This window comes from Malaclemys terrapin, chromosome 2 (assembly GCF_027887155.1).
Source record: "Malaclemys terrapin pileata isolate rMalTer1 chromosome 2, rMalTer1.hap1, whole genome shotgun sequence".
In the NCBI taxonomy this organism is placed as follows: Eukaryota; Metazoa; Chordata; order Testudines; family Emydidae; genus Malaclemys; species Malaclemys terrapin.
In genome coordinates this window covers 143284681-143298228 of record NC_071506.1, presented here as the reverse complement: position 1 = coordinate 143298228, position 13548 = coordinate 143284681, and the positions used below count along the sequence as shown (strand labels likewise).

The 13548-nt window shown below is 60.3% G+C and overlaps 1 protein-coding gene across 4 annotated transcripts in view; it reads right to left on the bottom strand.

Moving 5' to 3' along the window:
* LOC128831565 (cytosolic purine 5'-nucleotidase-like) overlaps positions 1 to 13298 on the bottom strand; it is a 42368-nt gene extending 29070 nt beyond the window's left edge. For 2 of the 4 annotated variants that reach the window (XM_054018097.1, XM_054018099.1), the window contains exon 1: positions 3359 to 3496. In XM_054018097.1, the coding sequence (XP_053874072.1) occupies positions 3359 to 3477 (119 nt within the window). In that variant the 5' untranslated portion in view covers positions 3478 to 3496. Of the gene's footprint in view, positions 1 to 3358; positions 3497 to 13132 lie in introns of those variants that run through there. The other 2 variants (XM_054018100.1, XM_054018101.1) reach the window with 2 other exon arrangements.
* Positions 13299 to 13548: the final 250 nt, after the last annotated feature.

Sequence of the window (13548 nt, the reverse complement as noted above, 5' to 3'; positions counted from 1 at the left end):
CTCTGTGTGCTGCCCCGTGCACAGTCAGCTCCCATTGGCCGCAATTCCTGGCCAATAAAAGCTGCAGGGGTGGCGCCTGTGGATGGGGCAGCACGCAGAGCCCCCTGGCTGCTCCTAAACATAGGAGCTGGAGGGGGGACATGCCATTGTTTCTGGGAGCAGCGGTGCATGGAGTGGCCCCCGACCCTGCTCCCCAGCTGGAGCGGGGCAAGCCCCAGACCCTGCTCCCCAGAAGGCGCTGGTAGGCTGGATTAAATCAGCTGACGGGCTGGACGTGGCCCGCGGGGCCATAGTTTGCCCACCCCTGCCCTAGAGGCTGCCACTGAAATGGAGACCCCACCGGTCTAGGCTCTGTACCTAGCAACAAAGAACAGTCCCTGCACTGAAGCGCTCAACGTTTTTCACTGATAGTTTCACACACAAACACTGAACGAGAAACCCAACCTGAACGTTACCGCAGGATATTTTGGAGGATTTGAAGAAATGAAGCATCAACTTTAAACCATTTTCTTAAATACATCTTTTAACAGCCGGATTCACCCACACGGTGCTGCAGGCCAGCACAAAGGAGACAGAACAGTTCAAATAGGTCTCCAGTGGCTTCGTTTCACCAGCGCAGGGCAAAACTGCTGGAGTTTCCACCCCAAATTCCCTCTCTCACTTACACCTCCCTACGCGGCCCTGCACGTGTGTGTTCCCCTTCCCTCTTTCATTCACTATATTCCCCTGCACCCCTCATTCCCCCCCTCAGAGATTTGCCGCAAGAGGTAGCTGTGGAAGAGAAATATATAGGATTACTGGTTGGATTTTGCTGTCCTTTTTTATTAGCTGAGAATGTAGCTATCAGCAGAGATGAGGGCAGAAAACTTTCAGCAAAACTCCTGGAGAATCGCCCTCTTTCAAACAGCCCCCACCTCCCCATACTACCCAGAGGAACGAAGCCAGGTTGCGCTCAGAGAGGGCAGCCTCCCATGCAGTCAGAAAGCAAAGGGGAACAGGCAAATTCTGTGTCCAGGGAGGAGGTGCTGTCACTATGAGGAGGAAACACTGTGCCCCACACAGAGAACCAGGCTGAATCCCTGCTTTTCTGCACACCCCACTTCCGTCATGCAGTGCTTTTCAATCACAGATCTTGTAGTGGGTCAGAATAGCACCCCCACTCCCATTTTACAGATGGGGAAACTGAGGCACAGAGCAGCGGCAGCCTGAGCAGAGCCGGGAACGGAAACCCAGGTCTCCCATGCCTCAGGCTCACAGGTGAGCCACTGGCCTACATTGTGCCCCTGATTTGGGGGCTGCTAGGCTGACAACTCCTCAGACCCTGCCATGGCGAGCCCTGCCGGGCGCATGGAACCCTTTGGCATCTGTCTGAGCCCTCTAGAGCCCCCTCAGGACATTTCCTTTTGCTCTGGTGCTTTGGGTCTGCTCACCCGCCCCCCCCCCCACACACACACACTCTGCTGTCTGTGTTTGATCCTGGAGGAGGGGGGGATTTCTTGGGCATCTAAGGAAGAAAGATCTGGCCTGGAGGAGGCAGCGGTATGGGCACTGGCCCTTTAAGATGGGCGATAGAGGCCAGCATGAGACAATACAAATTATTAGAGCAGAAAAACGCCTTTTGAAATGGGGCGTGCACCACAGAGACGCCCCAGAGGTCTCAGGCAATGGCTGCCTTGGCATCTAGGGTGCCCAAGGGAATTTGTGAGAGATCAGCACCCACCAGCACCAGCTGATGCCCATGGCAGAGCTCCCAGTGACTCAGCGGGAGCAGGAGCAGGCCCCGTGTCTCAGGATGCCCTTGGGGAGCTCAATCCTGGGGAGGGAAGGATTGGATCCCCCTGGTGACAGTCACAGAACTGTCCATTAGGGTGACCAGACAGCAAGTGTGAAAAATCAGGACAAGGGTGGGGGGGTAATAGGAGTCTATGTAAGAAAAAGTTCCAAAAATCAGGACTGTCCCTATAAAATCGGGACATCTGGTCACCCTACTGTCCATGGGCCCAGAGACTGGGTTGTTCTTGGCCCCCGCTTCTTGGAATGGCCCCCAGCCCCCCTACCCCCACCTCCCCCACTCCCAAGATCTGCCCCCTCCCAGATCTCTGCCCAGTAGGCTCAGCTGCACCAGGTGCATCTGCTCTGTCCTCAGATCAGATTGTGGGGCTGGGGCATTTTAACCCTTCTTTGCTGCACTCGGAGGCAATGCTTTGTCCCCAGGCTTACGCCTGCCACATGGGGCAGGCAGGCCCAGCTCTGCCATTGACTCACCAGCCAACCTAGGGCAAATCCTGTGACTCTGTGCCTCAGTTTCCCCATCAATTAAACAGGGATACTGACCCTACTTTAAAGGCCTTGGCAATCTAGGGGCTAGAGGAATTCACAGGTCTCAAGAGGTCACAGATTGGGGAGAGTCTACATACAGTGGCTACTACGGCAGGCCCAGTGCCTAGATACCACAGTGATGGGCGCTTTAAAGAATGGAGAGACTTGTTCTCGCTGAGCTGTCCTGACTGGAAGCCCGAGCTGGATGCTCTCACGCTGCACCTTGTGTCATCACTTACACCCAGGGCAAGGGAGGTTAAAATCATTAGCAACAAGGCAGGCAGCATGGCCTAGTGGAGAGAGTGCTGGCCTGGGGCCCAGGTGGCCTGAGGCACAGGTAACCTGGATTTTATTCCCAGCTCTGCCAACAGCCTCATGCAGTCACTTTCCCTCATGGGGCCTCAGTTTCCCCACCAGCAGAACAGGGATAACGATAGTGACCTCCATTGTGCCTGGCATAAGTTCACCCCCTCCCCCAGCCCACCCAAGCCAGACACAGCTCCCGACCGCAGCACCCTCAGGGTATTCAGAGAGCTACTGCTCACAATCCACACACTCCCTTGGGTGCTCAGGTCTGGTTACCTAGATCCAGCTCTGAGAGTCCTGGACATTACAGCAGCACCTAGAGACCAACTGAGATCAGGGCCCGGCTGTACCAGAGACAGGCCAGGCACAGGCAGGCCTGGCAGTGCCACCCCACTCTGCTCCTTTGGTTTTTAAGGTTTGTTTTAATGAAGCTGGGGGGGGGCAGGTTTGCTGGGGAGTCACTAGCCAGCCCCGGAGGGGGGGCGCTCTGCACCGGGGGGGCGGGCAGGCTCCAGCGCCTTCCCCCCTCCCCATGGGACTCCCGCGCAAGGCTCCCGGTTAGTCGAGGCGCCGCGGAGGAGTCGGATGGGGCCAAGCGCCCCTGGCGGGCTGCCGCCGAGCTGGTGAGCGGAGCGTCAGGCGTGCCCCGGGCGCTAGCTCCGAGTTCCCGAGCCACCGCCGCAGGGGCCCATCCCCGTCGGCTCTGGGCGCCCGGCTCCGCGCTGCTCCTTACCGGTGCTGACAGGCCCTCTTGAGGGCGCGGCCGTCGGCGCCCCCCGGCTCCTTGGCGCTCCGGGGCCCGTCCTGCGGCGGGGCCAGCGCGGCGTCCGGCTCCCCGGCGAGGCTGCCCATGAGCGCGGCCGGTGCGGTGCGGTGAGCCCTGGCCAGGAGAGCGAGCGAGCGGCTGGAAGTGGAGCCTTTTATCGCCTGACCGGCTATCGGGCCGGGCCAGCCGCCCCGCCCCGGCCCGTCCGCGGGGCTCGCTGCGGGGCGAGGAGGGGGCTTCCTGCCGGAGACTGCGGGGCTTGGTCACGTCCCAGCGGGGACGGCTCCCCCCCAGTGTCGCCCGGCGCGCCCTCAGCCCGTGCCCGAGCCCCCCGCACACACACACAGTGCCCCTAGGGTGCTCTCCCCAACCCCGTGCCTGACCCAAGATCACCACCCTCTGGGACTGCCCCCCACTTGCCCATCCTACCCTGGGCTTCCCCTCCCTGCTGCCCACCCTGTGCCCACCTGATGTCCCCTCACCCATCTCACATGCACTCATCAGCCCATCCCCCCCATCCCATGCCCACCTGCTAGCCTGAAGCGCCTCCCATCCCATGCCCACCCGCCAACCCAGGGTGCTCCCCTCCCCCTCACAGTGTAGTTTCAGCAGTTCTTGATCTCAGGTGGGGCCAGGCAGCCCCATCTCTCCCCTCCAGCGAGGGCTGCTTTGCTGTAGTCTCTGGTTTCCCTGTCCTTATGGTACCAACCCAGGTCCCCCTGCAGCCCCAGCCCGGCATGCCTTATCCAGCGCCCCGAGCCCCGGAGATGGGTGGGAGACTGGCCAGGGTACCTCTGTACACACCCCACAGGTCGATGTCTCAAAACTTGCCATCCAGCTGTGGGGTGATAGTAATTTAGCCATCACATACGACACAACAGAAGAGTGTTTGTCCCAGCTCTGCGGCGCTGCTCATGGGCTTTCAGCGGTGATGGGGGGATGCAAGTCACGGGCACCGCAGCACAAGGGGGGACACTGAGCAGATGGAGGGGCGGTTTCTAACTGAAGCAAGTTGCACTTAAATCTTGTTGACCCTGATCATAAAGCATTTGAACAGTATCTGGAGCTTGGCATTAGAAAAAGTTCAGAGAAGGGCAACTAAAATGATTAGGGTTTTGGAACGGGTCCCATATGAGGAGAGATTAAAGAGGCTAGGACTTTTCAGCTTGGCAAAGAGACGACTAAGGGGGGATATGATAGAGGTCTATAAAATCATGAGTGTGTGGAGAAAGTGAATAAGGAAAAGTTATTTACTTGTTCCCATAATATAAGAACTAGGGGCCACCAAATGAAATTAATGGGCAGCAGGTTTAAAACAAATAAAAGGAAGTTCTTCTTCACACAGCGCACAGTCAACCTGTGGAACTCCTTGCCTGAGGAGGTTGTGAAGGCTAGGACTATAACAGGGTTTAAAAGAGACCTGGGTAAATTCATGGAGGTTAAGTCCATTAATGGCTATTAGCCAGGATGGGTAAGGAATGGTGTCCCTAGCCTCTGTTTGTCAGAGGGTGGAGATGGACGGCAGGAGAGAGATCACTTGATGATTCCCTGTTCTGTTCACTCCCTCTGGGGCACCTGGCATTGGCCACTGTCAGCAGACAGGACACTGGGCTGGATGGACCTTTGTCCACGCACCCCCATTCTTATGTTCTTGGCCTTGGGAGGCACCGCTGGGGCTGGGCCAAGGACCTTACTGGGGCAGGAATATCTGACCCTCCAGACTGGATCAGACTAAAGTCCCCCCAGCCCAGTCTCCTGTCTGCTCCAGGGGGAGGGAGATGTGGGTAACCAGCCCCCCGAGGTCTCCTTGGTTAGTCACTAAGGGGGATGTGAAACAGCATCTGCGAGGGACACACGGTTTTGTCTCAGCCAGCCTGGATAACTGGCACCCAAGAGTCATGGGATGGGGGTGCCCCAGGCTGTCCGTCTGTCCATTCCCCACAGCCTTCTGTCTGTCCATCCATCCATCCCACACAGCCCTCTGTCTGTCCGTCCATCCCACACAGCCCCCTGCTATCCATCCCACACAGCCCTCTGTCTGTCCGTCCATCCCACACAGCCCCCTGCTATCCAGCCCCCACAGCCCTCTGTCTCTCTATGATCAGCACCAGAGCTCTGGCCTCCCAGAGGCTATAGCCAAGCCCGTTACCATAGTCCATGCTCCCCTGGCATTCCCCTGGCCATCTCACACTCCTCGGTTCATAGATGTGAAGGCCGGGAAAAAGTTGGGAATGACTAAAGCGTCTTCCAGAAAGGCCCCGGGCCTTGGCCAAAGCCATGGAGAATCCATCACCTCCTTCTTGACTCTGTGCATATGCCTTATTTCTAATTTCAATTTGGTTCAGCTTCCGGCCGCTGGCTCTTGTTCTCCCGTGCTCCATTAGGTGACTTTAGCAGCCTGTGCTGTAATCCAGGCAACGTTTAGCCTGTTCTGGACGTATTAATCAGATGGACCAATTCTCCTGCACTCAGGCATTTCCTCCAGCCATCCAAGTCTTTGGGGGCTCTTTGCTGGCCCGTCTCCAATGTTTAACCCCCTTCTTCCTAGAAGCCTAGGCCTGGAAGGGGCCATGAACGGTCGTCTGCAATGGTCCCTGCTCTCCAGGCAGGACCACAGAATAATGTTTTGAAATGTGGCATCAGAACCGGAGGCCGTAGAGCTCACCAATGCTGCGTACAGAGGTAAACTCATCCTCCTGCTCTTCACTCACTGCTCCAGTCTAACGGGCCAGGAGACCTAACAACACAGGGGGACGGTGTCACCGAGTCCCCGGGCGATGCTCTGGAACTGCTCCCCACAAAGCCAGTCAGGACATTGGGGAGCCGCCTCTCCCTCGGAGCAGACCGTCTTCAGGGCAAGAAGCTCACACGGCTTCACCTCCTGGGTCTCTCCTTGGAGCATTCAGCATATGCCCCTCCGTGCGCTTCCCACAGCAAGTCCACCCGGCGGGGTCCTGGGGAAGCCAGAGGGTCCTGCACGCCCACTTCACAGTCAGAAGTGACTCTCAGCCAGCCAGTAAAACAGAGGTTTATTAGATGACAGGAACACGGTCTAAAACAGAGCTTGTAGGTACAGGGGCAAACGGGACCCCTCGGCCAGGTCCATTATGGAGTTCAGAGAGCCAGACACCCACGTCTGCCCTCACTCCTAGTCCTCAGGTAGCTCCAACTCTGAAATCACCTCCAGCCGAGGTCACCTGACCTCTTTGTTCTCCCACCCCTTTAGCATCCCCTTGAAGGGGGGAAGGGCCTGGCCATTAGTTGCTAGGCAGCAGAGGGTCGGCCAGAAACTGAGGCACCCACACAGTATTCAGAGGAAACATTAAGAACAGTCCCACTTTGTCACAGTCGGTCCCTTTCCACCCCCCTACACTCCCCTTCCCCCCCCCCCCCCGCGCAGACAGGAGACTGGGCTTGGGGGACCTTGGTCTGATCCAGTCAGGTGGGGCTGCTATTCCTGTAAGGCCCTTGACCCAGCCCAGGTTCTGAGCGGTGGCTCTGCAGGGCCGAGCTCCAGATACTGTTCAAATGCTTTATGAACAAGATTAAGGTGCAACTTGCTTTAGTTAGAAACCCCCTCACCCCAACGCTTAGTGGCCCCACTTGTGCTGCAGTCTGTGTGACTTGCATCCCTGTGTCCATTCAAGTTGCACGCACACCTCCCAGGGGGCTCCTCAGTGGTGCCCCCACCACTGGTGAGTACCGGGTCCTTTCCTTGCAGAGGCAGAGCAGCTGTGTGCTCACTAGGTCTCATTAGCACATAGGCCTCCCCTGAGGCGAACTCGGCTTTACCAGAAGAACCCCATATGCATCTCAGGGGCTGTCCCGGATCAGCCAGGAGACCGCAGGGCCCCTTCCAGCCTTATAACCCCCATGCAGGAGCTAGACCATAGGGGGAAACTGAGGCACACAGCAGAGACAGGGCTTTCCTAAGACCCCCACCCTTCAACAGCCAGAACTGGAACCCAGGAGATCTGATTCCCCCTCCCTCAGCTCTAACCACTACATCCCACTCTCCTCCCAGAGCCCAGGATAGAATCCAGGAGTCCTGGCTCCCAGCCCCCCTGCTCTAACCAGGGCCGGCTCTAGCTTTTTTGCCTCCCCAAGCCAAAAAAATAAAATAAAGGGCGGCTAGACTGCCGAAGCAAAAAAAAAAAAAAACAACCGCAGCCGCAGGGAGCACGTGGAGGGTGGTCAAGGCGGCTCGCAGGGGGGTGAAGGGTGGCACCTGCCCACTCCCTCCGCCCGTGGGCAGCCAGGCACTGCAGCCCACTCGCAGCCGGGCGAGAGGGGCTCCCCCCTCCAGCCTTGGGGTGTCTCTCCTGTAGGGTTACCATACGTCCGATTTTTCCCGGACATGTCCGGCTTTTCGGCACTCAAACCCCCGTCCAGGGGGAATTGCCAAAAAGCCGAACATGTCCGGGAAAATGCGGCAGGGCACTTCCCCTCCCGCGGCTGCTCTGCTCCTCCCCTGACTCTTGGGCTCTGTTTAAGAGCCAAGCTGCCCGAGCGCTATGGGCTTCAGGCAGCCCCCTTGCCTCCGGACCCCAGCCACTGTCCGGGCACTTCCCCTCCCGGGCTCTGGCGGTGCAGGGTCCGGAGGCATGGGGGCTGCCCGAAGCCGGTAGCACTCAGGCAGCTCGGCTCTTAAACAGAGCCGAAGAGTCAGGGGAGGAGCAGAACCTCCGGCCGCGGCGGCTCTGCTCCTCCCCGACTCTTCAGCTCTGTTTAAGAGCCGAGCGCTACGGGCTTTGGGCAGCCCCCATGCCTCCGGACCCTGCGCCGCCGGAGTCCGGGAGGGGAAGTGCCCGGCTGGGGGCGCAGGGTCCGGAGGCATAGGGGCTGCCCGAAGCCCAAGCGCTACCGGCTTCACGGTTTGCTGGGCAGCCTCCAGACCCTGCGCCCCCGGCTGGGCGCTTCCCCTCCCGGGCTCCAGCTGCGCTGCGGAAGCGCCAGCTGGGGGCGCAGGGTCTGGGGGCTGCCCGGGAAACCGTGAAGCCGGTAGTGCTCGGGCAGCCCTTTCCGTGTGGCTGGGAGTGGGAGGGAGTCGGGGCGGAGTCAGGGCGGAGTCGGGGCGGAGTTGGGGCGGGCTGGGGGTGGGAAATGGGCGGGGCCAGGATCCCGTGGAGGGTCCTCTTTTTTTATTTGTTAAGTATGGTAACCCTACTCTCCTGGCCGGGCAGATGGACCCCCTGGGGGCTCCAGGAGGTGCTGGCTCAGCCACTCCTTTAAAGGCGGCTCGGCCGGGCCAGGCTCAGAGCGGCGCGGGAGGCGGTGCAGGTGGCGGGGAGTGGCGCATCCCGGGGAGCCCAGCAGCACTGTGAGCAGCGGGGATCGCTAGTTCCTGCCCCCGCAAGCCGGGGTTCGTGCCCCTGCAGGACTGGGCTGGCACTGGCGGAGAGCGGGAAGCCGGCCGGGGGCTCCAGAGCTGCAGACCAGGCCACAATGCTGCCCCTTACAATGTGCCGCCCCAGGCACATGCTTTCTCATCTGGTGCCTGGAGCCGGCCTTGGCTCTAACCCACCAGACCCACTCCCCTCCCAGGACTGGGGAGAGAACCTAGGAGTCCTGGCCACATCCCAGTCTGGTGCACTGTTAAGCCACTCAAGTACATTGACCAGTGGTTTGGGGAGAGCCCCTCCTTCCAAAGCACGTCAGACCCTGCTCTTGCCCATTGCCCCTGACATCTGCTTGGCGGCGGAGGGCTGGGCCTGAGGAGCAGGCTAGTAATGGCGCAAGCTGACGCCAGGGCTCTGCAGCCCCATGTGCTGGGCCAAACTCCCTGGGCAGGGCTCTTGGGGCAGGGTGGGGCCGGGTGCTGAGTCATGGAGCCAGCAGGGCTGTGACCCTGTGATGTGCATGGAGGAGATCGCAGGGGCCATACCCACCTGGCACTCCCAGATAATGGGCCCCCTGGGCCGCCTGCCTGTGGCTTGTGACACCCCAGAGCCCCCCGGGCCAGACCCCATCAGGCCTGGCTCGTCCCTCCCCTGACAGAACCAAACAGGAGCTACCAGCTGGACTGGGCCGGGGGGAGTGGGCTCTGAGCCCCATAGTCAGCACCAGCCCTTCCGTGCTTGGAAACAGACTCTGGGAGGGTGCATGCAACTGCCTGTGTGTTTTGTGTGTGTGTGTGTGTGTGTGCGCGTGCAGCTGGGTGTGTGTTGTCTGCAGCGCTGCATGTGTAGGTGCACATGTGTACACAGGGTGTGGGCCGTGTGCGCTCAGAGATCACTGCATGCCCTGCTGGAAGGCAGCCAGTGCTGGGCTGTAGCGTGGCTGCTGCTGACAGTAACACAGCCCAGCCACTGAGAAGGGGAATCCAGCATCCCTGGAGGGGCATGCTGGCCACAAATTGCTACATGGGGCCCGAACCCCAACTCCTGCGGAAAGTGCTGGGGTGGGGGCCTTACACCCCAGAACAGTCTGTCAGGATCCTGCAGCGCCGCTCTGGGGCACTGGGAACAGCACTGAGTGTGTGTGGGGCGATCCCCCCCACTGAGCCCCCACCTCACTGCCTGTAGCACAGCGCTCCCTAGCGCTGGCTTTGGGCATTGGGGCCTGCACTGACTGCGAGGGGAGAGTGCCCCGGGCTGAGTGACTCGTTCACAGCCCCCATCATGCCATTATATGGGTCCGTGCCCCACAGTTTGCCATTTGTATCATGGTTGTGTTAGGTGTGTCTGTGCTGGCTGTGAACAGTGAGCTCAGGACTGTGCCGTGGGGCAGGAGCGCCAGGCTACAGATGGTGTCATGTATGGTTATTATTGCTCAGAAATGTTACTGACAAATCTACGGCCAAGCCCATTTGAAGGGGAGGGTCCTTTTAATTAATCAGCTGACAGCCTGGGGGAGGGGGCTGCAGGTCGGGAGTGAGGGGCATCAGCAGAGCTGTTTGTGGGGAACCCAGGGCTGGGATAGCAGAAGGGCTGCAGGTCGGGATTGAGGGGCACTGGCAGCGAAGGGGGCTAGTCCCTACCCCCACATCACACTGCACTCTCAGGCTCTTGCTTTCATGGGCACCAAATTGCCTCTAACCCATTTAAAACACAGAAGACTCCCAGCAGGGGAGAGGGGCTAGTGCATTCCCTGCCCTGGGTGGGGAGCAGGCAAGCAGGGGGCACAGGGGATCAGGAGGGCTGAATTGCCCCCATAGGTCAGTGCCGCCAGCCCCACTCATCCCCCAGCAGCCCATCTGCAGCAGTCTCTGCTTCCCACAGCTGATCCCTCATCCCGCCTCACACACCCCCAGCCTGGCTGACCCCCAGTGGCCCTGGCCCCCTTATCGCTCCTGTTCAAACAGCCAGCACTGCATCAGCAGCAGAGCACTCGGCAATGGGACCTCGAGGAGGGGGGAAGGAGGTGGGTTGGAGGAGGATCCATCCTGGGGGGTGCATGGGGTGAGGGTGAACGAATTCCCTCCAAATGGCAAACAAGCAAAGTTCAAGGTCTCCTTCCATCCCAGCGGCGACGGGGGGCAGCACTCCTATGGGCACCAGATTCTGCCAGGTCACTCTGCCTGGGAGGGCATTTCCCACTGGATACCCCCAGCAGCGCCGGTTTTAGGAAGGGCGGGGCCCAATTCGAACATTTTTGGCAGGGCCCCGGCAGGGATGACTAACAAAAAAAATAATGGAAAAAAAAGCCTTTCATTTCTTCCATGTATTATTTACTTTCCATAACTATATAAAAAATAAAATTATATATTATGTACATTGCATCATATATGCTGTTGATCGGTTATTAATGAGCTCCGTTTCACTTTTGTGGGTCCCCGCCACTCCCTGGGGGTGTGCTAGGGTGACCAGATGTCCTGATTTTATAGGGACAGTCCCGATTTTTGGGTCTTTTTCTTATAGGATCCTATTATCCCCCACCCCCTGTCCCGATTTTTCACACTTGCTGTCTGGTCACCCTAGTGGTGTGCACATGTGTGGGTCCCAGCTGCTCCCTGCCCCCCTCATTGCAGCAGGTGTGCAGGGTTACTGCCCTGGGAACTGCAGGGCACCAGTGGACATGGGGCTGGCTGGAGGCAGGGCAGGGGCTCACTGGAGGTAGGGTCTGGCTGCAGGCAGGGCAAGGGGTGCGGGGCTGGCTGGAGACGGGGTGTGTGGGGCTGGCTGGCTTTGGGCAGGGCCGCAGGGGGGTGCGGCAGGGGTTGCCTGGAGACAGGGCAGGGGGTGCGGCAGAGGCTGGCTGTGGGCAGGGGGTGCAGGGCTGGCTGCAGGCAGGGCAGGGGGGCGGGGCTGGTGCGGGCAGAACAGGGGGGGCGGGGCTGGAGGTAGGGCAGGGGTGCAGCAGGGGCTGGCTGCGGACAGCGGGTGCAGGGCTGGCTGGAGATGGGGCTGGCTGCGGGCAGGGCAGGCGGTGCGGGGCTGGTGCGGGGACGGGGTGCAGCAGAGGCAGCTTTAAATAGCCCCCGAGTCCCCCACTATCCCAGGGCTCTGGGGGCTATTTAAAGGGCCCAGGGCTCCCCTGCTTCTACCGCCCCGGCCCTTTAAATAGCTGCGGGAGCCCTGGGGAAGCAGCGGAGCTCCAGTGACTATTTAAAGGGCCGGGGCGGTAGAGGCAGCGGGAGTCCCGGACTTTTTAAATAGCCCCCAGAGCCCCGCAGCCCTACCCCAGGGCTCCAGCAGTGGGGGTCTGGTGGCAATTTAAAGGGCCTGGGGCTCCGGACCCTGCTGGGAGCCCTAGGTCCTTTAAATTGCCCCCTGGGGTAGCCGGACCACCCTGGTACAGTGCACTGCCTCTTGCCGGTACACCGTACCGGGGCTTGGGCCTGGGGCCCGATTCAGGGGAATTGGTTGAATTGGCCTAAAGCCGGCCCTGGTGGGGGTATGGCCACAGCGCCGCAGGGAGGGGAACCCTGAGGTGTGGGGGCTGGGTGGGTACTGGGAGTTCCTTCTGAAGGGACGGGGGTTGGCCAACGTCACTCAGCCCCGGGGTGTGGGAGGGTGACAGGCTGAGGGCACTCAGAGCCCCAGGAAGTGGGGGGGGGGCTGAGGGGAGGGACTGGCCAGGGGCACTCAGAGCTCAGGGGAGGGGCTGTCCGGGGGGGGGGGCACTCACAGCCCCAGGAAGTGTGCGGGGGAGGAGCACACAGGATTTCAGGAATTCCCTGGCAGTGAAGAGCTGCTGGCGGCAGGGAGGAGTCAGCCGTGACAATCCCCACTTGGGATCCCTGGCTGGGCTAGAGGGTATGGGGACCTGTGGCCAAGCTGCAGCGGAAGGTGATCTGAAGAAAATGCCTCGGCCTCCTGCTAGGAAGAGCCTGGGCCAGACAATGACCCACCACGCAGTGTCCCAGCTCCCTTCCCCACACCTGTGGGGCACGGCCCCTCCTCTGTAGGGAGGTTGGCATGTACCTTAGTGCTGCTTCCTCCATCCCCAAAGGCCTCTCCCAGCCAGTCTCTGGCAACCCCTGCCGTTCAGTATGCACATTACCCTGCTGTGACATACCGGGGGGGGGGAACCCCTCGGGGATGGGGGGGCTGTCACACAGCTGGGCAATTTAACCCGGCTGGGCAGGAGTGACTGTCTCCCTGGAGCTGGGGTCTCAGCCCAGGTGTCTCTCTGCCCTTCCCCCCAGTAGCGCCCCACATTGAGTTCCAGCCCCACATTCACACCCACAAGTGCTGGTGGGTTCCAATCCCAGCTGAACACGCCCACCCGGCCCTAGTGCGGAGCAGAAGGGCCCAGCGCTGCCCCACAGACCCTCTGACTCTCCGAGCCCGCTCTTACCCATCGCCGCAGCACGTCTGGCCCATGCTGAACGCTGCTGCTCTGTGCAGAGAGGCTGGCACTTCTCGCTCCTGCCGTACGAGGGGCAGGTGCTGCTCCCGACTGCTCCCCCTAACCCCTGCCCTGCTGCGCTCTGGGGATGCTGCCCTGCTGTGGAGCTCTCAGGTGTCTTGAACTGGAATTTGTTTGGAGAGAAACTGCTAAGGAGCCTTATCAGCCCCGAGCAGAGAGTACCTGGGAGCCTGCCTGGGTCGGGCAGGTCTGGTACAGCCTCCCGCCAGATAAGGCTCTTCCCTGGACCTGCCACCCATTGGAATCTGGAACGATTCCCTCCGAGGTAACACCCGGGGCAGCCAGGGCAGGGCAGGGCACGGCCTGCTCCCCTGGAGCGTTAGGGCTTTCAGGAGTCAGAGGTG